Source organism: Phaenicophaeus curvirostris, chromosome 25, assembly GCF_032191515.1.
Source record: "Phaenicophaeus curvirostris isolate KB17595 chromosome 25, BPBGC_Pcur_1.0, whole genome shotgun sequence".
In the NCBI taxonomy this organism is placed as follows: Eukaryota; Metazoa; Chordata; class Aves; order Cuculiformes; family Cuculidae; genus Phaenicophaeus; species Phaenicophaeus curvirostris.
Window position 1 is genome coordinate 2,164,854 of NC_091416.1, and position 25,021 is coordinate 2,189,874.

The window sequence follows — 25,021 nt, forward strand, 5'->3', positions numbered from 1 at the left end:
CTCTTCCCTCCTTAGTTCAGGTCTGAGGGGGCCCTGTCCAGCCCAGCCCCGCGTTGAGGGGACGTTGGCTGCACCTCAGCTGTGCCTGGTGCTCGGTTTTCACTTGTACTTGGAAACCCTCGCTGCAGGTTTGCAGGAGAGCAGAAAGAGCAGCAAGGCCTCACCCAGACTGCCCCTCACTAGGGTCCTGCTCTCTCCACAGGTGCAGTTGGATAACTTGCCTGGAATGAGTTTGATGGCAGGAAAAGCACTAAGCTCCGCTCGGATGTCTGACGCTGTCCTCAGCCAGTCGTCGCTGATGGCCAGCCAGCAGCTGCGCGACAGGGAGAGCGAGGGTAAGGGCCTGCGGTCTGTGCTGCAAAGCCTCCTCCTCCCAGAGAGCTGGTGGAGGGCAGCTGTGATGTGACCCCTTAGGCCGCGATCCCCGTGCTGGAGCTGCAACTCCCCAGTGCTCCTTGTGTAACCTCTGCTGTTGTTTTATAACCTCACAGAATGCGGGGAGAGTTTGGAAGGTCAAGAGCATCCCAGCCTCGGTGATGGCAACCAGCATCTAAACACCTCCTGCTACCCGTCGACGTGTATCACGGACGTCCTGCTGAGCTACAAGCACCCGGAGGTGCCCTTTGGGATGGAGCAGGCAGGGGTGTAACCAGGAGGGAGTGAGTAGCTGTGTCCTGTTCTTTCCAAGTGCACGCCCTGAAGGATTCTGTGTGCGTCTCCTTCCTTGTCCCCTTGCTTTGAGGGGAGAGCCTGGCTTCTATGTGTGTCTTCTTCCTTGTCCTCTCGCTCCAAGGTGAGAGACCAGCTTCCCTGTGCATCTCCTTTGTCCCCTTGCTCTAAAAGGAGAAACTCAGCTCTGAGCTTCCGCCCTGGGGGCTGCCTGCTGTGCCCCCATTCCTTCGAGGACAGGACCTTCCTGGCCTTTGCTGCCCTTCCAGAGCCCCGTTGCATCAGCATCGTTTTCCTCCCGAGTCCGGATTGGGAATGCGGTGGAAGCAACGCTGCCATTCTCCACTGTCTCCTAACATCTGTCCTTCTCTCTCTCCCGCAGGTTTGCTGTACAGCTCTGAAACAAAAAGGTCCATTTTAAACCAACAGTATCTAGCAGCATCGCGCCAAATTGCCGTAGTATTTCTGACTAACTGGAATACCATGGCCCCTTTCCTCATAATCAGTTCATCCAGTGTGTTGTTCCTTTGGTTTCTTTAATTTTGGCCATATTTGCGTGTAACTCCAGCTGTCACAGAAATAACCTGAGTCCTACACGTCGGCAGAGGATTCCCGGAGCCAGAGCACTGAGTCTGGTTTGGAGGGCTTGGCACGGCGAGCGGACGGGACTGATGCCTCCCTGGCGGGGAGCGGAGCTGGGGGTCCGATGGGATCCCAGCTCCCCAGGCAGCTGGAGGCTGCGCTGTCCTTCCCCCCCGAACCCTTTGCACTGGGAGCCGGGGCGAGGGCGCTGCCGGCCCGGCCGCGCGGCAGCAGATCCCACGTCCCCCCCTGGGGCTCCGACCGCCCGGCCGGCCGGCGGGGAACACCCCCCTGGTGCAATATGCTTCTTGTCTCACCTTCGTCCGCTTCTGTTCCCTCTCCGTTTGTCAGCGTGCAGAAAGGACCCCCGCCCCCTTCGCCTTTTCTTTGCGAATCCGCATACGACTTGGGGTTTTCTTTTCCTTTTTTCCTGGCTTTAACGTAGGGAAGGCGGATTTTCCTTTGTTTCCTCAGCTTTTCTCCTCCTGATCCTGTAGGAATTGTTTTTTGGTAAATGTTGTTTTATTATTATTGTTATTAATAAAAGGCGAAAGGAATTTCTGTTTGAGAGAGATTTTTAACTAGATTCTGTTCTATATGAATTGTGATTGCACCTTCTGTTCAGAGTATTTTATTCCCTCCGATGACGTTGTACTTGTGACCGGGTTTCTCTCTCGTGCCAGTGGCGACAGTGCTGTTCTCCTTTACACCATTCGGACGTGCGTAGCTCTCTTCCTTGTCCTCCTCTCCATCCTTTCCGTGACGGATCGAGCGCAAAGCCCCCACCAGACGGGGCTCGGGAGCCCTCGGGGTCAGCCTTGCCTTTGGGACTTCACCAGCGACCGCTCCCATCCTTCTTAGGGACACTTCTCTGGGATATTTTTTAATAAACAAGGAAAAAAAAGCGCCCCCCACCCTCCTCAATTTGCACAGAAGGAAGCGTGGAACCAGCACGGCAGAGGTGACTTTGCTATCCTGACCCGTGCCTCTTCCCGGCCTCCCCTTTCTCTCCTGCCCCGGGGGAAGCGACGCCAACCGGCTCTGCCATCCCGAAAACCCGAGAGGAGACAGAGACTCCGGCTTGGCCGGGCAGCGCCGTCCACCTGAATTCCTCCCCCAGCGTCTCAGGGGGACGTGGGGAGCCGGGCAGGGCCGGAGCGGGGACCGCTGCAGCCTTTCGCTCCCTCTCTTTGGTTTGGTTTCCTCTTGTTTACACGACACTGTATTCCTGGGAGAGTCAGCAGCATCCGGAACAGCAGGGACTCGCTCCCCCGTGCCATCTCGCAGCATCACACTTTTTTTATCATCGCTTTGTATTGTAGTAATCAATACGCGCAGTATCTGTTGAATGTATATTAATATACTTTGCTATTATTTCTGTTTTTTGGAAATGTCAGAAGTATTTTTTTTTTCTTCCTCATTTATGTTGGACTAAAAAAGGAAAAAAAAACAAGAAGAGTTTTGGTCAATCTGCAGTCCATTTTTTTGTGGGTCACTTGCAACTCGTCAATTAGTTGGACAGTGGGATCATGACAAATAAAACCATGATTATGATCTTCCCGGCTCTCCTGTTTCCCTCGTTGCTCAATGTCTGCTCTGGAGGTGGAGGGGCCCCGGGGGCTTGTTGGGGCCGGCTGGAAGCGGTGCCGAGCTCCCTGCTCTGTCCCTGCAGGAGCTGCAGCGTTAAACCCGCTGTGTCCTCTGTCCCCTCGAATCCTGGGGTCAGTTCTGGGCCCCTCACCACAAGAAGGATGTTGAGGCTCTGGAGCGAGTCCAGAGAAGAGAACGGAGCTGGGGAAGGGGCTGGAGAAGAAAAGGAGCAGCTGAGCGAGCTGGGGGTGTTTAGCCTGGAGAAGAGGAGGCTGAGGGGAGACCTCATTGCTCTCTCCAACTCCCTGAAAGGAGGTTGTGGAGAGGAGGGAGCTGGGCTCTTCTCCCGAGGAACAGGGGACAGGACGAGAGGGAATGGCCTCAAGCTCCACCAGGGGAGGGTCAGGCTGGACATTAGGAAAATATTTTTCACGGAAAGGGTCATTGGGCAGTGGCAGAGGCTGCCCAGGGAGGGGGTTGAGTCCCCTTCCCTGGAGGGGTTTAAGGGACGGGTGGACGAGGTGCTGAGGGACATGGGTTAGTGATTGATGGGAATGGTTGGACTCGATGATCTGGTGGGTCTTTTCCATCCTGGTGATTCTATGATTCTATGAAACCCGTGTTGTCAAGTGCATCCTCCCCAAGCCGGGCTCTGCCGGGGGGGCTCTGGGGGGCACATGGGAGGAGAGGCGAAGGAAGGAGCCGTGCTGGTGCAGTGCCCAGCGAGCCAGCCTGGCTTTGGGGCTGTGGGGCTGCTCGGAAGCAGGGAATCCAGCTTCTCCGTGGTGTCACCCATCCCTTCTTGCTCCCGCAGCCCGATCTGGGGGGGCACAGCCCTCTATCCCGCTGCTCCGCGGGTCCCCATGCTGGTGGCAGTGGGATGGGGCAGTGCGTGCAGAGCCAAGGCTCCAAGGGACCCCAAAACCTGCTGCTCCTGGGGCAGCTCCGGCATCCATCCCACGGGCTTGGCCCACGGCATCAGCCGGGACCCCTCGTTGCGGGCTGGGGGGCTCAGTTCCCGCTGGATCGATCGGGTCTCCCCGCACCCAACTCTCATGCTCTTCCCCCACGTCCCGCCTTGCTTTCTCCAGCCCTGGGGTGTGGGGACACGGCTCCCGGCCGCTCCGCTTTTGGGGCGCACCGGGAAAAGGGGGTGCCGTGCGCCTTGTGGGTCCCACCGGCGCGGGGATGGATGGGGCCGAACCCCACGGTGTCGGCGAGTGGAGGACGAGGGGCTTCGGCTCCAGGAGGCCAAAATCCGTGGCGGTGTAAACCTCGTCCTCGGGCTGCGGGCCAATCCCCGGGGGCTGCCGAGAGCCCGCGGAGCCAGCAGGAATCTGGGTCACCGGGAGCGTAAACAGGCTCCTTGGCCGGGGACGCGTGTCCTGCGGGGAGCCCCTGTTTGCTCGCCGCCCCTGCCAAGCCGGCGCTCCTCGGCTGGCCCGCGCGCGCGATCCTTGAACTCTACGCGCCACATCGCCCACGCCGAGGAGAGATTTCTTGGGCTGCAGTGCTGGCTTATCTCCTGCGGGAACGGCCCCCTCCTGCATAAATAGCGGTGCCGGGCAAGCCGACGGCTCAGACGGGACAACCGGCAGCGCGGCAGCGGCAGGAGAGACCCGGTAAGAGCTTGGGCTGCTCCAGGGGACCCCAAATCCTGAGATGCCGTAGGAGCCAGAGCCCTGCTGCTCCTGGAGCAGCCTCGGCGTCCATCCCGCAGGCTTGGCCCGTGGCACCAACCCCTCGTTGTGGGCTGTGGGGGCTCATATCCCATCGGATTTATTTGGTTTCCCTGAATCCAACTCTTGTGCTCTTCCCCCCCAGGTTCAGCGCAAAGATGAGAGCCGTGGTGGTGGCCCTCGCCCTGCTCTGCCTCACGGGTAGGTCCGGATGGGCTGGGGTGGCAGCGGCTGCAAATCCCTGCAGGACGGAGCAGGACGGGGCAGCCGAGCCCGACGCCAGCGCCGCTGGAAGCTCTTTGGCTTCCCAAGCGCTTGGCAAGCCCGGCTGCTCCCCAGCAGCTCCCTGCTCCCCTCCCAAGCCAGGAGGGTCCCCCCCGGGCAGGGCAGGAGCCGTCCCTGCCCCGTCCCAGCGTGTCCTGAGCACCTCGGGCTCTCCCCGCAGGCACCCAAGCCCGTTACATCTGGCAGCAAGATGAGCCCCAGGCGCCCCTGGATCGCCTCAAGGACATGGTGGAAGTGTACCTGGAGACGGTGAAAACCAGCGGCAAGGACGTCATCAGCCAGTTCGATGCCTCCACCGTGGGCAAGCAGCTGGAGTAAGTGGGGGGACGCGAGGCGGGGGGCTGGAGGGGGGTCCCGGGGAGCCGCGCGTGACCTCCGTGTGCTGCCCGCAGCCTGAAGCTGGCCGACAACCTGGACGCGCTGGGCGCCATCATGGCCAAGCTGCGCGAGGAACTGACCCCTCAGTACAAGGAGATGCGGGAGATGTGGCTGAAGGACACGGAAGCCCTGCGGCAGGAGCTCAGCAAGGACCTGGAGGAGGTGAAGGTGAAGATGCAGCCCTTCCTGGATCAGTTCTCGGCCAAGTGGACGGAGGACCTGGAGCAGTATCGGCAGCGCCTGGCGCCCGTGGCCCAAGACATGAAGGAGCTCACCAAGCAGAAGCTGGAGCTGCTGCAGGAGAAGCTGACCCCGGTGGCCGAGGAGATGCGGGATCGCCTGCGCGGGCACGTGGAGGAGCTGCGCAAGAACGTGGCGCCCTACAGCGAGGATCTGCGCCAGAAGCTGAGCCAGAAGCTGGAGGAGATCCGGGAGAAGGGCATCCCCCAGGCCACCGAGTTACAGGCGAAGTTGGTGGAGCAGATCAGCAACCTGCGCGAGAAGGTGGCACCCATTCTGCACGACTTCAAGGACCGCGTCACGCCCTACGCTGACGACTTCAAGAACCGCTTCATCTCCCTCTTGGAGGATCTCCAGAAGAGCTTGGCCTGAGCCGCCGGCCGGCGTGGCCAGGGACTGACCCCGGCCCCACTCCTGCAGCCCCGCAGCCGCTCCCTGCCCTTCGCTGCGGTTCTTTCCCCCGGGCTGGGCTGCAGGAGCCCCGCGGTGTCCCCCACTCCTGCCCTCTTGCCACCTTCCCTCCCTGAACCGGCGTCGCTCTCCGCTTTGCCTTCCTTTTGTCAAATAAACGTGACTTAAGTTATTGGAGCTCGCTCAGTCTTTGCAGTGGATGCTGGCGGGGGGCAGCGGGGCTCTGGGGGGAGCAGGGGGAGCCCTGGGATCCCCACGGTGAGCCCAGCGCAGCCGGCTTGGCCCCGTGCACGGTTCTCCGGGCACCAAGGTCTGTGTCGAGGCAGCGGAGCCAAAGCTGGATCCCCCCAGCTTGCGGGAGCATCACCCGGCTCTCACACCCTGGCATCACCCCATGGCGAGGGGTCCCGGCACCCCGAAACAACCCCTGGGCACCCACCCCAACCCCTCCTCGCCCTCCGCTCGCAGTGACACAGCCACAACCGCCTGCTTCAGCGCCGCTTTTATTGCCAGACCCGCCACACGGGGTGGGAGCCGGCGGGGACCCCAGCCCAGGCAGCCCCCGCCAGGCTACGCAGCCTGCGCCTGCTTCCACAGCTCCACCAGCTTCTCCTTCACCCACTCCAGCCGCTGCTTCGCCAGCTCCGTGTTGTTCGCCAGCCACTGCCTGCAAAAAAGGGGGCTCAGGGTTGGCTCCTCCGTGCCGGCGGCGCTGCCGGGGCTCCAGGGTCGGCGAGGGGCGCGGGGGCACCTGGTCTGCTGAGCCACCTCTGACTCCCGCACGATGTTGAGCGCCGACTTGGCCATGGCCGAGGCTTTCTGTGCCAACTCCTGCACCTTCTTCACCAGCGCCTCCGGCTCCCTGGGCGAGTCGGCCCCTGCCAGCAGGAGCCTGGTTGGCACCAGGCGCGGGGGGCACCCGTAGGGCACCGCAGCCCCCCTCACCCCATCCCAATTCTCCTCCTGCACCCCTTGCTCGGCTCTTACTTGCTGCCAGGACGGCCACGCAGACGAGGAGGAACAGGAGCGAAGCCTTCATGGCTGGGGAGAGAGCAGAGCGCGTGGCGAGGGGCAACATAACCCGACCCCATCCCCTTACAACCCCCTAATTTTCCCTTATTCGGGGTGTAACACCCCCTTCCCAGTGCTACCTGCGCCGGGGGCTTCGCCACTCACCTGCAGCGGGTTCTGCTCGCGGGGACAGCCCCAGCCCCACTTTATACCCTCCCCACAGCCGCCCCCGGGGGGGTTTGTGCAAAGGTCAAGGGCGGTGGGGCCGGCGGGGAGGGGGCGCGTTCCCTGGGACCATTCCCGCTGCCAGAGTTGGGGCAGAGGGGCCAGGAGTTGGGAAATCCCACGGGAACCAGGGCGGCCGAGGGCTGGCTGGGGCTCTGAGCGTGTTTGCATTCACGTGCTTGCATGTGTGTGCACGTACATGCGTGTGCGTGCGTGTGTGCGCACACACACACGTGTTGTTTCACACATATGTGTGCACCCCGGTCGCATGCAGCACAAGGGTGACATCCAGTCGCTGCGGGCACGATGCCACCAGGCTGGGGTGACGGGGCACCTCGAGGGCCCTTTGGAGCTCGGCACGACGAGTGCCTGTTGTGCCCTTCGCCCCAGCCGGGACACGTCACCAGCGGGTGCAGGAGGGCCGAGCATCCCGGGGCGTGTGCCGAGAGCTCAGCGCCCGCAGCCGGGGACACGCACGGAGCCGCGTGGGTGCAGTGTCCACAGCTGCGGGGTCCTGGCCGCTCCCTGTGGCAGGAGCCGGTGCTTGGAGGGAGCGATGCTATCCTGCATGGAGTCTCGGGGGCCCCCACGTCATCCCCCCAAGCCTGTATCCCGCCTCACCGCGCAGCCAGGAGCAGGGCTGAGGGGGCCCTGCAGCATCTCCTGGACCCTGTGCCCTGCCACGCCACACATTACGGGTACCACACAGCCCAGGTATCACCCATCCCAGGTGCCACATAGGCTGGGTACCACACATCCCAGGTACTGCACATCCCAGGTACCACACATCCTGGATACTGTGCATCCCCAGTACCACGCATCCCAGGTACTGCACATCCCGGGTACCGCACATCCCGGGTACCACACGTCCCAGGTCCCACACATCCCAGGTCCCGCACATCCCAGATTCTGCACATTCCAGGGCCCGCACATCCCAGGCACCACACAGCCCAGATACTGAACACCCAGGTACCAAACACCTGAGTACCACACATCCCAGGTACCACATGCTTGGGTATTGCACATCCCAGATTCCGCACATTCCAGATTCCACACATCCTGGGTACTGTGCATCCCCAGTACCATGCATCCCAGGTACCACACATCCCAGGTACCACATGCCTGGGTATTGCACATCCCAGATTCCACACATTCCAGATTCCACACATCCCAGGTTCCACACAGCCCAGGTATCACCCATTCCAGGTGCCACAGGCTGGGTACCACACATCCCAGGTACCAGGTATCCCAGGTACCACACGCCTGGATATTGCACATCCCAGGTACCGCACATCCCAGGTACCACACAGCCTGGGCACCAAGCAGCCAGCGACAGCACCCGTGGAAGTACAGAACTGGGAGCTGCTCCCCACGCCGGGCTGTCCCCTCCGCCCCAGGGCCCCTGCCCCCAGGAGGGGCTCAGCCACAGGGTGTCCGTGTGTCCCCCCATCTCTGCCTTGGCCCCTGCTGGGAGCTGGCAGGGCTGTGGGTGATGTCAGGGCTGCGGTGATGTCAGGGCTGTGCACACGTCAGGCACTTCCACGTCGCGCCTTTGCTAAAGTCCAAGCCCGGGGACCGTCACAGCCTGCGTGGAAGCTGCTGAGGGTGCTCCGGCTGCATAAATAGTGGCCGGGTCCCTCCCGGCACAGCAGGTACCAACCCAGCAGAGCACAGGCAAGTGGCTCCTGTAGCTCCCATCCTCTCTGCTCCACGCAGGCGTCCCCCTGCACTCAGGATGTCTCCGAAGGCAGCCGCCCTCGTTGTCCTGGTGCTCCTCGCGGTCTCAGGTGAGGAGGAACGTGGCTTGGGTGCTCCTGCCCCACGCAGGCATGGGGACCTGGTGCCCCCAGGGAGCTGCCGAGCAGGGATGTGCCGGCACTGATCCCGCATCCGCTCACAGGGACGCGGGCTGATGTCAACCCGGACGAGGTGGCCAGCGTGCTCTGGAAATACTTCACGGAGCTGGGCAGCAACGCCAAGGAGAAGGTGGACCAGCTGCAGCAGGGCGAGATCACCAAGCAGCTCAAGTGAGCAGCGCCGCGGGGCTGGAGGGGGACGCGGAGGTGGCTGGGAGGTGCCGGGCAGGGGAAGGGGCTGCGGGTGGGCTCGCCAGCACCCTGACACGGCCCTTCTCCCCAGCACCCTGCTGGAGAGCAACCTGCAGAGCGTCAACTCATACGCCGAGGACCTGCAGCGTCGGCTGGTGCCCTTCGCCGCGGAGCTGCAGGCGCGGATGGCGCAGGACACGCAGCGGCTGAAGGAGCAGATCCAGCGGGAGCTGGCGGAGCTGCAGGCCAAGCTGGCGCCCTACGCCGACGAGGTCCACCAGCAGATCGGCACCAACATCCGCCAGCTGCAAGCCAAGATGAGCCCTTACGCCGAGGAGCTGCGCTCCCAGGTGGATCGCGGGGCCGGGGAGCTGCGCCAGGCGCTGGAGCCCTACGCCACGGAGCTGCGGGAGCGGCTGCAGGGCAACGTGGAGAACGTTCAGGCTTCCCTCTCGCCGTACGCCGACCGGCTGCAGCAGCAGATCGACAGCGGCGTGGAGAGCCTGAAGGAGCGTCTGGCTCCCTTGGCCGACGAGCTGAAGGTGCAGGTGGGGCAGAGCGTGGCGGAGCTGCGGCGAGGGCTCAGCCCCTACGCCCAGGAGGTGCAGGATGGCCTCAACCGGCAGCTGGAGAGCCTGACGGCGCAGATGGAGCGGGTGGCGGAGGAGCTGCGCAGGCGCCTGGCCACCAGCTCCGAGGAGCTGCGTGCCCAGCTCAGCCCGCTGGCCCAGGAGCTGCGGCAAGCGGCCGTGGGTGACGCCGAGAGCCTGCAGCAGCGCCTGGCGCCCCTGGCTCAGCAGCTGGACCAGCGCGTGGGGCAGACACTGGAGGTGTTCCGAAAGCAGGCAGCCCCCTTTGGCGAGGATTTCGGGCAGCAGCTGGTGAAGCGGCTGGAGGAGATGAAGGAGAAGCTGGAATCGGGCACCGCGGGCGTTGAGGACCACCTGGAGCTGCTGGAGAAGGAGGTGCGGGAGAAGGTGGCCACTTTCCTCAGCACTGCCCAGCCACCTGCGAACTGAGCCCTCCAGAGCACCGTGGTGGCCAAACCCTACACCACGAGCAGAAATAAACTGTTCCTTGTGATGCACGTGCTGGTCCATGTTCATCCTTTCCCGCAGCATCCCAACATCCTGCCTGGGTGGGCAACCTAACGGGAGAGCATCACCCCTGAATTTGGGTCCCAGGGCACCTGGAGAGGGAAGGGGGACAGGGACAGGCTGATTGGGGGTGTCTCAAACCCTGGCACAAGGAGGCTGCAGCCCGGGGATCCCATCAGCTTGGATCAGAGCCTCAGCACACAACTGAGCATCCCCGTATCTCACAGCCCTGCAGGGACCGGGCTGGTGGGGAGAGAGATCTTGTCCCCAGGAGCTCAGGGAGAATTTGGGATGGGAGCGTGGCCAGGGCTGCTCTGCGTGGCTGAGGGCAAGCGAACAGAGTGGATTTGGTGTTGGCCACCACTTGGAGTTTGGCCGCTGTGGTGTGCTGTGCTTTGCCCTCCCCCACGGGGACCCCACACCCCATCCCTGAACCTCGACCCGGCATCGCAGCCCCGAACCCTGACCTCTCATCCCAGCCATCCCTGTTTGCTGAGTCGCTCCAGCGCAAACATTGCAGCACCCTCTGGATTTAAACCCCCGGTGTCAGCAGCTGGGGGGGACCAGAGCTGAGCTGAGCACGGTGTCATTTTATTCCCCCTGGGAAAGGCGACTGGCAAAGGAAACACACCAACACAGGGCGAGTTTGGCATCCCGGTGGGCAATGGAAGCTGTGGACACGGCTGCTGGGCTCGTTTGCCCCTTCCCTGGTGCAGTTGGAGCCACGCTCAGCCCCTCACTTTCATCCCTGCTCCCTTTCCCCTGATTCGGGCTGCGAGAGGAGCTGGTGTCCCCATTCCCATCCCCATCCTGCTGCTCCAACCCCCCTCATCACCCTGGCAGCTCCCAATCGCTCCCAACGGAAAGGTCAGCTGCGAGGGCAGGGCCAGCAGATCCCAGGAAATCTGCAGAGCTCCCTTGTCGCTGGGAAAACAAGAGCTGATCCAGCAGGAACTGGGGCTGCTCCAGGGCGAGATCCCTGCTCGGTGGGTTCCGGCGAGGTCCGGCCAGCCGGGATGGTGGGAGAGGGACGGGATCGATGCGGGGCAGGCGAAGGGGTGGCCGGTGCTCAGATGACCCCCACGTCAGCTCTGGGGAACCTCCACGTTGTGTTTACTGGGCACGAGGTCCATCAAGCCTCCCCCTGCGATGCATCCCCTGGGGTTGTATAAAGGGAGCTGGCTCCCAGCTGGAAGGATGCAGGAGGCCACCAGGAGCCACGGGACGGGGGCACCGGGCTTAGCTCTGCCCGGCCAGAGGAGCTGGGCGACATCCCACGCGCGTGCCGGCTGTCCCGGGCACCCCAGGAACGAGGGAGGAGGGAAGCGCAGGGATTATCGATCTGTGGGCGCTCACAGCCGCTCCTCTCCTCTCTCCCGCAGGATGCCGGCCTGGGAGATGCCTTCGAGGGCTGCGCTTCTCCTCGCCCTCCTGGCCGCCTTGGCAGGTGGGTGCTGAGCCGAGGAGCTCGCTCTGCTCCGGGCAGAGCTGGAACGTGGGCTGGGAGGGAAGGGAAAGCTGCAGCCGCCCTGCCGAGCGCTGCCCTCCCGCCCGCAGTGTCACCAGCCGAGCCGGCACAGAGCGGCTTCTGGGAATACCTGAGCCAGCTGACCAGCGATAAGGAGAGCCTGGAGCACAGCGGGAAGCCGGGCAGGGACATCGGGTGAGTACCCTGCTCCGGGGCTCGTTGTGCACACCCCATCCCTCCACAATCTCCTCTGGTCCCCACCATCCCATTGCCCTTTCCCTGGGGATGGAAAAGCTGATGGGAATGGCTTTTATTAAGGGTGTGTGAGAGCAGAGAGGAGACACGGAAGCACGGCTGCGCAGGGAGGGGGTTGAGTCACCTCCCCTGGAGGGGTTTAAGGGACGGATGGACAAGGTGCTGAGGGACACGGGATAGTGATTGATGGGAATGGTTGGACTCGATGATCCAGTGGGTCTTTTCCAACCTGGTGATTCTATGATTCTATTCTACACTGCCTGGCGCAGAAACCCAAAGGGAAGCATCCGGGATGGGGGTGGCTACGTGGGAAACTTCTTGGAGAAGCTGGTGCCCCTCAACAGGGGCCTCCAGCCCCGGCTCTACCAGGACTCGGACAGCCTGCGGAAGCTTATCAGGAAAGAGCTAGAGAGCCTGAGGGTGAAACTGTCCCCGTACATGGATGAGGTCCACCACAAGGTGGGCAAGAACCTGGAAGACCTCCGCTCCCGGCTGCAGCCCTTCACCGAGGAGCTGCTGGACCAGGTGTCCCTGAAAGCCCGGGAGCTGCGGCGGCACCTCATGCCCAGCCGGGAGGTGACGTCTCAGCTCCTGGAGGGCGCGGACGAGGTGCGGAGGTTCACGGCTCGCTACGGCGACAAGATCGCGCTCCACACGGAGCAGGTGAAGGCTGTTTTCCACCCCTACGCCGAGAGGCTGGTGACCGAGATCCACCGCAACGTGGAGGAGCTGCGCAGGAACGTGGTTCCTCACAGCCGCGCCAGCCCCGAGCAGCTCCAGCAGTACATCCAGGAGCTCTCGGCCAAGCTGACCCACAACGCCCGGGAGCTCCACCAGCAGATCCAAAGGAACCTGGAGCGGCTGAAGGAGCAGCTGAAGGAGGGCTTGGTGGAGCGGCTGGGCCCCGATCCAGGCCACCTCCAGCCGCCTCCGGCCGCCGCGGAGGAGCTGGCGCGGGAGGTGCAGCGCCGCGTGGAGCAGTTCCGCAGGGACACGCACCTCCAGGTGCGCGGCTTCACCAGGGCCCTGGACCGCGAGGCGGAGGAGATGCGCCTGAAGCTCTCCTGCTGCCCCGGGGAGCCGCAGCCCGGCCCCGCCGCGCTCCAGGACCTGCCCGCCCGCCTCGACGCCCTCTGGAGGGAGCTGGCGAGCAGCCTGGGCGAGCGGGGAAGCGAAGGGCGATGAGCAAGGAGGGAGGGAGGGAAGGAGGGCGGCGGGGCCCGGCTGCACCGCAATAAAGACTCCGCCACGGCCGCCGCGGCCCTTCGTCCCACGTGACCGCAGACAGCCCGCCTCACGTGATCACATCCCGCCTCACGTGATCACATCCCGCCACAAGGAACCAATCCGCGTCACGTGATCAAACATTCCCGCCGTGTGACCAGCCCCGCCTCACGTGATCAGTCCCGCCTCACGTGATCTGTCCCGCCCTCCGTGTGACCAGTCCAGCCCCACGTGATCAACCCTTCCCGCCCCGTGACTAGTCCCGCATCACGTGACCAGGCCCCGAATCACGTGAGCCGGACCACAGCCCCCCCACGTGACCGGCGCGGGAGCCGCCATGGCGGCGCTGGGGTCGGTGGAGGTCGCAGCGGGAGAAGGAGGAGGAGGGGAAGGGTCGCTATTCCGGCCCCTCAGCGCCGAGGATGGGGAGCAGCGGCCGGCCGAGATCGAGTCCCTGTGCATGAACTGCTTCCGCAACGTGAGGGGCGGCGGGGGGGCGGGGCCGGGGCCGTGGGGAAGGGGGAAAGGGGGTCGAGGAACAGGGAAGGGGCTACCGGAGGGATGAGGGGGCGATGGGGAAGGGGCTACCAGGAGGCCGAGGTGGTGGTGGGGAATAAGGAACCATCCTCTGGGTTAGGGGGGTGAGGAAGGGGCTGCTAGAGCTGGGTGAGCCAGGGTAGTGAGGGGTAGGAGTGGGCAAGGGCCTGCTGGGGCTGTTTGTTGTGGAGGTGAGGGGTGCAGCAGGGAAACAGGGAGCCTGAGGGAGGCAGGAGCTGCTGGGGAGGGCTCTCGGGGCACCCGAATGGGGATCTGCCCACAGGGGGTTGGCAGGGGCCAGGGGAAACGGCTTCCCGAGGAGTCGGGTTCCCACAAAGCCCCTCGCTGCCGCAGGGGGTGACGCGGCTCCTGCTCACCAGGATCCCGTTCTTCAAAGAGATCATTGTCAGCTCCTTCGCCTGCGACAGCTGCTCCTGGTCCAACACGGAGATCCAGTCTGCAGGCAGGATCCAGGAGCAGGGCGTGCGCTACACCCTGGCTGTCACCTCCCGCCAGGTGAGCGTGGGGTCCCCTCCTGTCCCGGCAGCCCAGTCAGTGCTGCCTTGTCCCTTGCCAGCTGGAAACGCGTGGGGAATAAAGTGTTTATCCTCTATGTCTTTTGAGGAATAGCATTATTTGTTGGGTAGTGACATTTAAAGCCCCCGTGTCTCCCCTGTGTGATGGGGAGGCTGCTGGAGTGAATGCTGCTGCTGTGGTGAGTGCTGGTTGTTGTTCCTAATGCCGCTTCTCGCCTGCCCTGTGCAGGACATGAACAGGGAGGTGGTGAAGACCGACTGTGCCACGGCTCGAATCCCAGAGCTGGACTTTGAGATCCCTGCTTTCACGCAGAAAGGAGGTGGGTGCGTGGGCTGTGCCCCTTGCCATGCCGGAGGCGCTGGTCAAGGACCTGGTCTCCGCTCCATGGGGTCAAACACGCCTGATGGGGCTGGTGTGAGGATGCTGTTAGGGCCAGGAGCCCCACTGTGGTGTATTTATCGACACTGTCACTTCTCTTCTGTTTCCTTTCCCAAGTCCTTACCACCATCGAAGGGATAATCAACAGAGCCATTGCGGGCCTGGAGCAGGACCAGCCTGTCCGCAGGGTAAGGAAAGGGGAGGCTCCTCAGAGATGTCGGCTTGGCAGATGCTGGTTTTGCTCATCTCTGGCTGTTGGTGTTGCACGGTGTTACTGGCTCCGGTTTGCTCTGTTGGCAGCGTTGCCTTCGCCTCTGGGCTGCCCCGACGTAGCTCCCATCCATGTCCTCTCTTGCAGGCAACAGACGAAGAGGTGGCAAATAAAATCGAGGAGTTCATTGATAAACTGAAGCAGCTGAAAGAAGTGCATTCCCCCTTCACCTTTGTGAGTGCCGTGGGAGCACAGCCCCTTTCCACACAGGGACTCCTAGGCTGTTTTCCTCAGGTTTCCTTCTCCCGCAGATCCTTGATGATCCCTCAGGGAACAGCTTTGTGGAGAACCCTCGTGCACCGCAGAAGGACGATGCTCTGGTGGTGACGCGGTACCGGCGGACTGCGGAGCAGGCTGCCATGCTGGGGCTGGAGGTGAGGCGAGCGGCTTGGGAAGTGGCGCTGCTCCATCCCCTCGTGCTCTGGGTCACTCAGAATTTGGGAACAGAACTTAATGCTGCTCCTCGTGCCCTCTCGTGCAGGGAGAGGAGCTGGATGAGAAGCCGGCTGATTCCGCAGAGGATCTGAGGAACGAGGTGGGTGGCTTTGCAGTGCAGCGGTGGCCGTGCCTGGGTGGCTGAATCCAGGTCAGGCTTCCCGGTTCTCCTCTCCGTTCCTGTGACGCAGGTGCTGCAGTTCAACACCAACTGCCCTGAGTGCAACGCGCCAGCGAGCACGAATATGAAGTTAGTGCGTATCCTTGGAGCGTGGGTGTGGATTGAGGCCCTCCACAGGGTCTGCACAGAGGCTGGGGATGGGGGAAGAGTCTCTCCTCTTCCTGCTTCATCCATAAGGCAGGAGTAAATCACATCCAGCAGAGCCTGCCTCGGCACTGGTCACAGCTTGCCAGTGAGCTTTTACTGTACCTCGGGAAGGATGGAAGCTGTGAGGAGAGCACAGGCTGCTCCTCCGAGAGTTCTCTTCCATCGAGTTTTCCTTGACTGGCTGCTCCAGAAATCCCACACTTCAAGGAAGTGATTATCATGGCCACAAACTGTGACTCCTGCGGGCACAGGACAAACGAGGTGAGCTGTGAAGCTTCTGACCCTTTTTTGGGAGGGGAAGCAGTGTTGTGTGTGTTGGTGGGCAGGTGTCCTCAGGGCCCCTTCCCTCTGCTGTGTGGGAGGGAGGCTGGATTTACAGGCAGCATTGTGAGAGGAGCTTCCTTGCTTGGGTCCGAGTGGGAGCCAGAGCCTTTGCGAAGCCAGGTTGGGTCCAGCTTCCTTTCCCGAACAAGGGAAGGGGGAGAATGTGGTTTGAATAGCTCTCTTTGGTGCACGTTTGCCATCTCCACGATGTTGGGACACTGTCTTCAGGTTGGGAGCAGCCTTTGAGCTGCCAGGGAAAACCCTCTGAAGTGTAAAATCCAGAAAGCTGACTGCTGGCTGTTCCCAGGTCAAGTCTGGAGGAGCAATCGAACCACAAGGCACCAGGATTACTCTTCGGATTACAGACCCTTCCGACATGACGAGGGATATCCTAAAGGTACGGTGCCTTCAGAGAGCTGCCTTCTCTTCTTGGGGTGGGTGTCCGTCTGTCCATCCGTGGAGGCTCACGGGGTGCTTGCCCTTGCAGTCGGAGACCTGCAGTGTGGAGATCCCCGAGCTGGAGTTTGAGCTGGGGATGGGAGCACTGGGTGGGAAGTTCACCACGCTGGAAGGGCTGCTGAAGGACATCAGGGAGTTGGTGAGTGATCCTGTGCCGCTTTCTAACGGAGTTCTGACCCTTCTGCATCCATACCAGGCCTGGTGGTGGGGCTGGCATGTCCCAGCAGGCTGAGGGAGTGGGTCTGATCTTCCAGGTGGAGAGAAACCCCTTCACTCTGGGGGATAGTTCTGCGCCCAGCAAGGCGAAAAAGCTGCAGGAGTTCCTTGGGAAGCTGCAGAAGGTGAGCATGCCCTTTATTTTCTGTGGTCTGCAGTGTGGATTCGTTCCTGTTGCTGCAACGCACGAGTCTAACAACTCCCTGACACAGCTGCTGGACCTTTTTTGGCTGTTCAGCACTTGCCTCGCTTGTTTTATCAAGCGATCACTGGTTCTTAGCTGAGAAAAACATTGGAACTACCTGCTGTGCCTTGAGAATGTTGGTGCTGGAAGAGCCGAAGGAGCGGGAGGAGCCTTAATGCCTGGATGTGCTCTTTCTGCAGATCATAGAGGGAAAGACAAGTGCTCACTTCATCATGGATGACCCAGCAGGCAACAGCTATCTCCAGGTACTGAGTGATCATAGAATAACCAGGTTGGAAGAGACCCACCGGATCATTGAGTCCAACCATTCCTATCAAACACTAAACCATTCCCCTTAACACCTTGTCCACCCGGCCCTCAACCCCCTCCCTGGGCAGCCTCTGCCAGTGCCCAATGACCCTTTCTGTGAAAAATTTTTTCCTAATGTCCAGCCTGAACCTCTCCTGGTGGAGCTTGAGGCCATTCCCTCTCGTCCTGTCCCCTGTCCCTTGGGAGAAGAGCCCAGCTCCCTTCTCTCCACAACCTCCTTTCAGGTAGTTGTAGAGAGCAATGAGGTCTCCCCTCAGCCTCCTCTTCTCCAGGCTAAACACCCCCAGCTCTCTCAGCCGCTTCTCGTAAGACCTGCTCTCCAGCCCCCTCACCAGCTTCGTTGCTCTTCTCTGGACTCGCTCCAGAGCCTCAACATCCTTCTTGTGGTGAGGGGCCCAGAACTGAACACAGGATTCAAGGAGCGGTCTCATCAGGGCCGAGTCCAGAGGGAGAATAACCTCCCTGGACCTGCTGGCCACGCCGTGTCTGATCCAAGCCAAGATGCCATTGGCCTTCTTGGCCACCTGGGCCACTGCTGGCTCATGTTCAGTCACTGTCAACCAACACCCCCAGGTCCCTCTCCTCCAGGCAGCTTTCTAGACAGACTTCTAGTCTGTAGCTGCTCAGGGTTGTTGTTCCCCAAGTGCGGGACCCGGCATTTGGCCTTGTTAAACCTCCTGCCATTGGTCTCAGCCCAGCGGTCCAGCCTGTTCAGATCCCTTTGGAGCCTCCCGACCCTCCACCAGATCGACACTTCCACCCAGCTTAGTGTCCTCCCCAAACTTGCTAAGGGTGCACTCGATGCCTTCATCCAGGTCATTGATGAAGACATTGAACAGGGCTGGACCCAGCACTGAGCCCTGGGGATACCACTTGTCACTGGCCTCCAGCTGGAGTTAACTCCATTTCCCACCACTCTCTGGCCCCTCCAGCCAACCAGTTTTCCACCCAGGAGAGTGTGCGCCTCTCCAGGCCAGAGGTGACAGTTTCTCAAGCAGAATGCTGGGAGAAACTGTGTCAAAGGCTTTACTGAAGTCCAGGAAGATACATCCACAGCCTTTCCCTCATCCAGCAACCCAGTCACTTTGTCATAGAAGGCGATGAGTTCTCTGAAGGCTCCGGAGTTACTTTTCCTTTATTCTTTGATGGAAGTTGGTGGGCAATGAGTCCAGGGAAAGGAAATGTTGTGGGAGAGGGAACAAAGGTGGCTTTGTGGGGAGGGAGAAGGGAGTGGTGTCTGCCTCCTGGGCTTTGGGGCTGGGAAGGAAGAGGGGAGCAGTGTCTGCTCGCTGGGCTTTGGGGCTGGTGGTCTGGCCGTGCTCTGCTTGGGCGACAGACAATTCCTGCTGGTAGGAAGTGAATCCCATCTCAATCCCTGTGCCCTCACTGGGCACCATCTCTCCCTGCAGAACGTGTACGCCCCGGAGGACGACCCGGAGCTGCGAGTGGAGCGCTACGAGCGCACGTTTGAGCAGAACGAGGAGCTGGGGCTGAACGACATGAGGACGGAGGGCTACGAGCCAGAAGGCGCCCCGGGCCGGTAGCCCGGACCCTGCTGGCCTCTTTCCCTGCTGGATCTGGGACCAGGACGGGGTCGGGAGGGGAGAAGGGGGCTGCGCTTCCCCAATAAAAGGTGTGAAGAGAGGGGCCGTGTCTGTGCTGCCCCAGGCCACGCCCCCTTCATCGAGACCACGCCCCCTTCCTATAGACCACGCCCCCTTCCTCGAGACCACGCCCCCTTCAACGTGACCCTTTCTCGAAGCCCCGCCCCCTATGCTAGCCCCGCCCACCCGCCCCTATATAAAGCCCGCGCCCCCTCCCCTTGTGACGCCAGTTCCGGCTTGCGTCACCATGGCGGCGCAGGGAATGTCGAAGGCTAAGTACCTGCAGCGCTACCTGAGCGGCGCCGAGGCCGCCCAGCCCCGCCGGCGCCGCAAGAAGAAGCCGGCAGGATCCGCCGGCAGAGGCGGGTGAGCAGCGGAGGGGAGCGGGGAGGCCGCGGGCTGCGCGCGGCGCCGCTTCTTCGCGTTAGGCCCGGCCCCCCCCGCCCCTGCGCTGGGCCTAGGCTCGGGCTCCCTGGACCCCCGAGCCCCTCACGGTGTTAGGAGCCGCCCTGAGGCCCCTTCTCGCTCTCCCGTGTGACCGGGACCGGGACTTTCACCTTGCCCGGAGCACCCACATCGCTCCCGTGGCTCGGGGCCCGGAGCGGGAGCATCCCCATCGCCCCCCCGGTCCCCCCGTCGCACTCTCATCGTTCCCGTGGCTCGGGGCCCGGAGCAGGAGCTTGCCCCCCCCCCGCCCCGGTCGCCCCCACCGGTCGCCCCCCCCGGTTGCCCCCCCGCACCCCCGGTTGCCCCCCCGCGCCCCGTCGCCCGGGCGGCCGTTGCGCGTGGTCAGGACCGGGACCCTCCCCGGGGGCGGGCTGCTCTCACTGTTGCAAGGCTGGGACTCTCCTTGGAAAAGCCCCTTAATCCCCATCGTATTGGACTTGGACTGAACCCTCCCCGGGGCCCCCTTCTCCCCATCCCTCGGGGCCAGGACACTTCCCAGGGCCCCCTCATCCCCTCTGCAGGCAGCAGCTGGGGCTGTTCCCTCTCTTGGTGAAGGGCTGATGGCACGACCCCTGTCCCCCTCTCCCAGGATGCGGATTGTGGATGACGATGTCAGCTGGTATAGCGTTACTGCTACACAGGAGAAGGAGGAGGAGGAGGACGATGGGGACATGCCTGTGGTGAGTAGGGGGTCGCAAGGATGGGTGCATTGTTTTTATTAGAGGGAAAATCATAGATTTGTGGTATGGTTTGGGTTAGAAAGGATCTCAAGGCCCATCCAGTCCCACCCCTGCTGTGGGCAGGGACACTTCCCACTGGATCAGGGGCTCCAATCCCCATCCAGCCTGGCCTTGAACCCCTCCAGGGATGGGGCAGCCACCCCTGCTCTGGGCAGCCTGGGCCAGGGCCTCCCCACTCTCACAGAAAAACATTTCTTCCTAAGATTTGCTGTTGACTCTGTCTTTTTTTTTTTATCATCAGGTCGCAGAATTTATTGACGAGCGTCCAGATGTAGTGAAGCTCATGGAGGCATTCCGGACGAATACGAAGTGGAAACTTCTAGGAGGTGAGCCCAGACCTTTGTTTTTGATGTTAAACTGCTCCAAACAATGATCTTACAGGTTAAAATTAATACTGGCTAAATATCCTGAACTGCTGAGAACCCAAATGATGGTAACTTTCTGCTTGTTTCTTTTTAGACCAGAATGGAGACTCGCAGAGTTCAGATGTTTTAGCAGCTGATCATTCTACTGTGAGGTATGAGGCTTATCTAGAAACTCTTCTGTTGGTTAACTTTGGTTTGCTGGCATCATCCATCTCGGTCTGCAATTTTAGCGATACACTTTGGGAAATCTGTGGTTCAGTGATGCAGGTCACTACCCAGAGGCTCAAAATCAAGTGTGAATCCATGTTCAGAAAGTTGTTTCCATTGTGGACTGCTAACACTTTACAGGTCTCGCTCGGGATTTGTTTCCAGGCATAAGGCAGTAAAACAAACAAATCTAACTTTCAATTTCACCCTCCCAGGCGGCGCCGCCATGACACCCCAGAGCCCACGCCGCCGGAAAATGTGTGGTTGAATTCCTTGGTGAATACTCCAAGGCGACAGCGCCATGACACCCCGGATCCGTCCCCTCCCAGGCGAGAAGGAAATTATTCTCCCTACTCCTTGCTTCCTAAGCGACAGCGTCACGACTCCCCAGACCTGTCACCTCCCAGGCGGCAGCGTCACGACACTCCAGAGCTCTCGCCTCCAAGATGGAAGTGTCACGACTCTCTGGATCTCTTGCCACCGAGACGGAAGTGTCATGACACCCCAGACCTGTCACCTCCTAAGCAAAAGCATCGTGACTTGCTGGACCTTTCACCTCCGCGGCGCCAGCGCCACGACACGCCGGAGCCGTCGCCTCCGCGGCGCCAGCGCCACGACACGCCGGAGCCGTCGCCTCCGCGGCGCCAGCGCCACGACACGCCGGAGCCGTCGCCTCCGCGGCGCCAGCGCCACGACACGCCGGAGCCGTCGCCTCCGCGGCGCCAGCGCCACGACACGCCGGAGCCGTCGCCTCCGCGGCGCCAGCGCCACGACACCCCAGATCTCTCGCCCCCAAGATGGAGGCGTTGTGACTCCCCAGATGCCAGTTCAGCGCTGGGGAAGAAGATCTGTAAAGCCCCAGAGAAGTCGCAGTCATGGGGAGCCCAGGGAGAGCAATCTCGGCTCAGGCCTGGTGTCTCCGCGAAGTCGTCGTCGCGCCTGAAGCGTCAGGCCACTCCAGATCTGTCTCCTCCACGGAAAAAGAGGTACAATTCCGACTCAGATTCATCACCGCCTTGGAGGAAGAGAGCTGGTTCACCGAGTCTGAAAAAACAGAGCAGAACAAAAGGTGAGTGTGTGGAGTTTGTTCCTTCTGTCTGGTTCTTTGCCCACCTTGTGGTCATGTTTGCTCTGGAGAGGTGAGTGGCATGGAATTTGTGGTCTCCCGTCATGGTATGGTAGCAGATAGGTTGTTGCTTCTGTTGGTAAAGCTAGTTCTCATAATTGTCTTTTTTCATTCAAATGGATTAGAATTAGATTAGCGTTGGTGTAAAGTTAGGTGACTAAGTCTTAAATGTGTTTGAAAGGAAAGTTTAAGTACTGTCTCCAGGTGGCACATGTTCAGGAAGAAAAGAATTCACGGGCTGTTACCCTATACTTGTCTTTTGCCTATGGTTTGTCATCTCTTAAGGTCTTGATTCTGTCTAATTCTGCATTTTTAACTTAACTATTTCTTTACTGCAGGGGGTTCCCAGAACACCTCCGATGCTGACCTCTCGCCTCCCCGCAACCGTGAGGCTAGAGGGTCTCCCAAGAAGGTGAGTGTTTTGTCTTCCTATTTAAGCTGTGGATTACTTCCTGTTGATAGAAAACCAGGGAAATCCAATGATTTATGAAGCATGTAGTAGGAATTTAATCTAACTCATGCATGCTGCTGTGCCAGACCCTCTGCTTGAGATAAGAAGGAGCATGAGGTAGGCGCTAGGCATAGGAGAGGAGCTCTGCCTCAGTCCTCTCAATTTTGAGGATCAAGGGAAGTTATTCCTGGGAATGGCAGCAGAAAGCCTCTGTAACATGGTTGTCTTTTCCTGCCTCTGGATTGCTGCGCAGCTCTCAGCCAGCAGTAAGTGTGAGTTGTGTTTGATTTGCAGGCAAATGTGATGTTTTCCGGGGTGAAAGCTGGCTTGGTGTCGGCTGATGTGCTGCGGAGGGAGCAGCAGGAGCTCCGGAGGAATGAGAGGAATACCAAGCACTTGGAAGGTAGGGGTGTAAAACCGCTGAACAGGGCCAGTTCGCTTTCTTTTTCCCTGCTCTCAGCTGGCTCTGGATGCTTTATCGAGCCCTGGAGAGCATCCTTGTGGAACAGCGCCGAGCTGTGCTGATGGATGCCTTGGCTAGGGTCACTGAGCTCGTGAAATAAAAGATTTGTAGAATTTGATTTCAGAGCAAAGGCGCTGAAATCACAGGGAAGGGGAGAGGTTTTTTCTCTGTCTGCACCAGCTGCTCTAAGGTCTCCCCAGAGCCTTCTCTTCTCCAGGTTGAACGAGCCCAACTCTTTCAGCCCGTCCTCGTATGGGAGGTGCTCTAGCCCTCGGATCATTTCTGTGGCCTCCTCTGGACTCACTCTAGCAGATTCATGTCTAAAAATGTTTCAAAACGCCTGACTTGAGGCATCTGTCCCCTCCAGAGGAATCCCGACATGCTGAGACCGTCTATCGAGACAAGTCCGGCCGTAAGAGGGACCTGATGCAGGAGTGGCTGGAGCAGAGGCAGAAAGCCGAAGCAGAGTCCAAGAGAGATGCACAGTACGCCAAGTGGGGAAAAGGGTAAGGTTCTCCAGAGCTCCCAGCCCAGTCCTGGGCCCTTGTGTTACACCTTCGGACTCTCTGCTCCCTGCTTTTTAGCCCAGTTACAGTACTGTTCCTAGTGGTGGTGTAGGTGGAATGTCACTTCACAGGGGTGGGTGCTGAAGCTCACTTATGCTCTGGGTTTGAGCCTGGGACACTGAAAGTGTGGGTTCCATGTGTCTTAGAGACCACTCTCTGTTGCTGGATGTGCATTGGGAATGCTGTACCAGTGCTGGAAGTTCAGGACTGTGAGCTATCCTGCAAATTGAGCAAATGTTTGCTTGGTTAAGGGGTGAAACCGTGTGTGTTTTCAGGCTGGTGCAGGACAGGCAACAGCAGCAGAACGTGGAAGATGCAATAAAGGAGATGCAGAAGCCGTTGGCCCGTTATATCGATGATGAGGATCTGGATCGGATGCTGCGGGAGCAAGAGAGAGAAGGGGACCCCATGGCTGACCTCATCAAGAAAAGGAAGGCCAAGGAAAACAAAGAAAAAGGTTTGTCTGTTGAGTTACACTGGGTCGTGGTTTATGGCCCTGACATAATAGAAATACAACTACTGTTAAATAAGTGGCCTAAGACTACTGGGATGGCTCAGCCCTAAAGGAATTCTGCTCTGGAGCCAGCGTAGCAGTACGATTTGCTGTTATTAACAGTTCCTGTTATTTGTTTGCTTAAGGAGCAGGGTCTGGTGGGGTAAAACTCAACAGATTTGGTTTTCTGAGGGAGTTTCTTCTTTGCTGGCTGAGTGGCAGCCTCTGCGCTATGCCTGTGCAATGGGGTGACCGCATGATTCCGCTGCAGCAACTAACTGCTGTGTTGCTCTTTCTGTTCCTAGAAAAACCCAGGTACAAGGGACCAGCACCTCCGCTCAACAGGTTTAACATATGGCCTGGGCATCGCTGGGATGGTGTGGACAGGTACGTGTTCCTGGTGCTGGGATGTGGGAGAGTTAAATGAGCTTTTGCTTCAGAGAGTTCACAGTTTTAAGATTTGCAGATAGCAGGTGAGGGAGGTTAAGTTATAGCTGGGTGATGGATGCAGGGCAGAAGGGAGCGAGGATGGCGCTGTCAGTGAGGGTGTGAAGAGTTTCAGTGATGCTCACTGCACCACAGACTGTGGCGGAATCCGAGCTGGAGTAAAAGCAGTGGAGAGCTTGTTATGTCCCTGAAAATTTATCTTGCCTCAGAAAAGCTTCTGCGCAGCAGCCCACCATCTTCTTGCTGTCACTTTATAGGTCCAACGGATTTGAGCAGCAGCGCTTTGCCAGGCTCGCCAACAAGAAGGCAGTTCAGGAGCTCGCCTACAAGTGGAGCGTTGAAGACATGTAGATGTGATGGAGAACCACTCAAAGTATCGAGGAAAAACAGAATTTCACCTCCTGCTGCTGCCACAGCTTGAGGAATGGCTGCCCAGCCCCATCCTGTGCTTGGTGTCCAACATCCCAGGGGACAGGAGGCAAGGCTGAATTTGGAGGAGAGCTTCCCAAGGAGGATTTTCTTGTTGCACAGGGAGAACAAGTGCAGAGAATGGCAGCAGCGCTTCCTGGAGCAGTGCAGCAGCTGAGCATGGAGGGGGAGCCGTGATGGCTGATGCCTGCCAGCACATGCTGGCTCTCAGGGGCTGCCCTGAGAGGTGCTGTGGGGTTCTGGTCACTTTGTTTTCAACAAACTTTAAAAGTTGTGTGCTTGTTTGATGCCAAATGATTTGTCCTCTGAGGGCGGCTCACAAGTCTTCAGGTGTCCTATATCTCAGGTTTTTCTGGAAGTCTGCTGAGCACTTGGTCACTGGAGCGTGAGCCTCATCCCGTGGGTTCCTGAGCTCCGTTGCAGTTCCAGTTGTGTTTGAATTCTTCCAGAGAGCAGCAATACCCTAGAACTACTTAGTGTAGGGATTATCCACCTCTGGGCTGGTGTTGGATCCACCTCGTG

At 60.2% G+C, this 25,021-nt stretch overlaps 7 protein-coding genes across 9 annotated transcripts in view; 6 read left to right on the forward strand and 1 right to left on the reverse strand.

Annotated features, from left to right (window-relative positions):
* The window catches only part of SIK3 (SIK family kinase 3), a 58,552-nt gene extending 55,742 nt beyond the window's left edge, over positions 1 to 2,810 (forward strand). For both annotated transcript variants that reach the window (XM_069876595.1, XM_069876596.1), the window contains 3 exons: positions 203 to 335; positions 492 to 659; positions 1,052 to 2,810. In XM_069876595.1, coding sequence (XP_069732696.1) covers positions 203 to 335; positions 492 to 649 — 291 coding nt within the window. In that variant the 3' untranslated portion in view covers positions 650 to 659; positions 1,052 to 2,810. The remainder of the gene's footprint in view (positions 1 to 202; positions 336 to 491; positions 660 to 1,051) is intronic.
* Positions 2,811 to 4,366: 1,556 nt separating this feature from the next.
* Positions 4,367 to 6,006, forward strand: APOA1 (apolipoprotein A1). Its single transcript, XM_069876420.1, has 4 exons — positions 4,367 to 4,463; positions 4,666 to 4,721; positions 4,966 to 5,119; positions 5,198 to 6,006. Exons 2-4 carry the CDS (start codon positions 4,679 to 4,681, stop codon positions 5,793 to 5,795), a joined length of 795 nt encoding a protein of 264 aa, XP_069732521.1. The 5' UTR covers positions 4,367 to 4,463; positions 4,666 to 4,678; the 3' UTR covers positions 5,796 to 6,006.
* Positions 6,007 to 6,351: 345 nt separating this feature from the next.
* Positions 6,352 to 6,951, reverse strand: APOC3 (apolipoprotein C3). The gene is made up of 3 exons (XM_069876564.1): positions 6,822 to 6,951; positions 6,586 to 6,712; positions 6,352 to 6,501 (listed from the first exon to the last, which is right to left on the reverse strand). The coding sequence occupies exons 1-3, from the start codon at positions 6,910 to 6,912 to the stop codon at positions 6,405 to 6,407; spliced, it is 315 nt and encodes a 104-aa protein (XP_069732665.1). The 5' UTR covers positions 6,913 to 6,951; the 3' UTR covers positions 6,352 to 6,404.
* Positions 6,952 to 8,566: 1,615 nt separating this feature from the next.
* On the forward strand, positions 8,567 to 10,304 carry APOA4 (apolipoprotein A4). The gene is given in 4 exon segments (XM_069876305.1): positions 8,567 to 8,681; positions 8,683 to 8,857; positions 8,971 to 9,097; positions 9,210 to 10,304. Coding segments are annotated over 4 exon segments (1,332 nt in total). The 5' UTR covers positions 8,567 to 8,579; the 3' UTR covers positions 10,138 to 10,304.
* Positions 10,305 to 11,375: 1,071 nt separating this feature from the next.
* APOA5 (apolipoprotein A5) lies at positions 11,376 to 13,129 on the forward strand. Its single transcript, XM_069876337.1, has 3 exons — positions 11,376 to 11,662; positions 11,773 to 11,878; positions 12,208 to 13,129. Exons 1-3 carry the CDS (start codon positions 11,413 to 11,415, stop codon positions 13,121 to 13,123), a joined length of 1,272 nt encoding a protein of 423 aa, XP_069732438.1. The 5' UTR covers positions 11,376 to 11,412; the 3' UTR covers positions 13,124 to 13,129.
* Positions 13,130 to 13,478: 349 nt separating this feature from the next.
* On the forward strand, positions 13,479 to 18,805 carry ZPR1 (ZPR1 zinc finger). The gene is made up of 14 exons (XM_069876272.1): positions 13,479 to 13,640; positions 14,054 to 14,215; positions 14,465 to 14,555; positions 14,732 to 14,802; positions 14,973 to 15,059; positions 15,137 to 15,259; positions 15,367 to 15,420; positions 15,512 to 15,578; positions 15,839 to 15,909; positions 16,280 to 16,369; positions 16,460 to 16,570; positions 16,686 to 16,772; positions 17,032 to 17,097; positions 18,571 to 18,805. Exons 1-14 carry the CDS (start codon positions 13,500 to 13,502, stop codon positions 18,703 to 18,705), a joined length of 1,356 nt encoding a protein of 451 aa, XP_069732373.1. The 5' UTR covers positions 13,479 to 13,499; the 3' UTR covers positions 18,706 to 18,805.
* Positions 18,806 to 18,976: 171 nt separating this feature from the next.
* On the forward strand, positions 18,977 to 24,773 carry BUD13 (BUD13 homolog). Of its 2 annotated transcripts, none has more exons than XM_069876568.1 (11): positions 18,977 to 19,131; positions 19,802 to 19,892; positions 20,194 to 20,278; positions 20,412 to 20,469; positions 20,740 to 21,593; positions 21,989 to 22,062; positions 22,396 to 22,504; positions 22,932 to 23,070; positions 23,406 to 23,587; positions 23,929 to 24,010; positions 24,328 to 24,773. In XM_069876568.1, exons 1-11 carry the CDS (start codon positions 19,013 to 19,015, stop codon positions 24,419 to 24,421), a joined length of 1,887 nt encoding a protein of 628 aa, XP_069732669.1. In that variant the 5' UTR covers positions 18,977 to 19,012; the 3' UTR covers positions 24,422 to 24,773. The 2 variants fall into 2 exon arrangements, with proteins under 2 accessions (XP_069732669.1, XP_069732670.1); XM_069876569.1 differs by having other exon boundaries at positions 20,815 to 21,593.
* Positions 24,774 to 25,021: the final 248 nt, after the last annotated feature.

Bases quoted from the DNA above. Each gene is read 5' to 3' on its own strand.
- APOA1 (XM_069876420.1), top strand. From the start codon at position 4,679: ATGAGAGCCGTGGTGGTGGCCCTCGCCCTGCTCTGCCTCACGG. The intron at 4,722-4,965 runs GTAGGTCCGGAT...CTCTCCCCGCAG, and splicing joins CGCCCTGCTCTGCCTCACGG to GCACCCAAGCCCGTTACATC. The intron at 5,120-5,197 runs GTAAGTGGGGGG...TGCTGCCCGCAG, and splicing joins ACCGTGGGCAAGCAGCTGGA to CCTGAAGCTGGCCGACAACC.
- APOC3 (XM_069876564.1), bottom strand. From the start codon at position 6,912: ATGTTGCCCCTCGCCACGCGCTCTGCTCTCTCCCCAGCCATGAAGGCT. The intron at 6,713-6,821 runs GTAAGAGCCGAG...TCCTGCTGGCAG, and splicing joins CGTGGCCGTCCTGGCAGCAA to GGGCCGACTCGCCCAGGGAG. The intron at 6,502-6,585 runs GTGCCCCCGCGC...CCTTTTTTGCAG, and splicing joins GAGGTGGCTCAGCAGACCAG to GCAGTGGCTGGCGAACAACA.
- APOA5 (XM_069876337.1), top strand. From the start codon at position 11,413: ATGCAGGAGGCCACCAGGAGCCACGGGACGGGGGCACCGGGCTTAGCT. The intron at 11,663-11,772 runs GTGGGTGCTGAG...TCCCGCCCGCAG, and splicing joins CCTCCTGGCCGCCTTGGCAG to TGTCACCAGCCGAGCCGGCA. The intron at 11,879-12,207 runs GTGAGTACCCTG...TGCCTGGCGCAG, and splicing joins AAGCCGGGCAGGGACATCGG to AAACCCAAAGGGAAGCATCC.
- ZPR1 (XM_069876272.1), top strand. From the start codon at position 13,500: ATGGCGGCGCTGGGGTCGGTGGAGGTCGCAGCGGGAGAAGGAGGAGGA. The intron at 13,641-14,053 runs GTGAGGGGCGGC...TCGCTGCCGCAG, and splicing joins GCATGAACTGCTTCCGCAAC to GGGGTGACGCGGCTCCTGCT. The intron at 16,370-16,459 runs GTACGGTGCCTT...TTGCCCTTGCAG, and splicing joins TGACGAGGGATATCCTAAAG to TCGGAGACCTGCAGTGTGGA.
- BUD13 (XM_069876568.1), top strand. From the start codon at position 19,013: ATGGCGGCGCAGGGAATGTCGAAGGCTAAGTACCTGCAGCGCTACCTG. The intron at 19,893-20,193 runs GTGAGTAGGGGG...TTTTATCATCAG, and splicing joins ACGATGGGGACATGCCTGTG to GTCGCAGAATTTATTGACGA. The intron at 23,588-23,928 runs GTTTGTCTGTTG...TTCTGTTCCTAG, and splicing joins CAAGGAAAACAAAGAAAAAG to AAAAACCCAGGTACAAGGGA.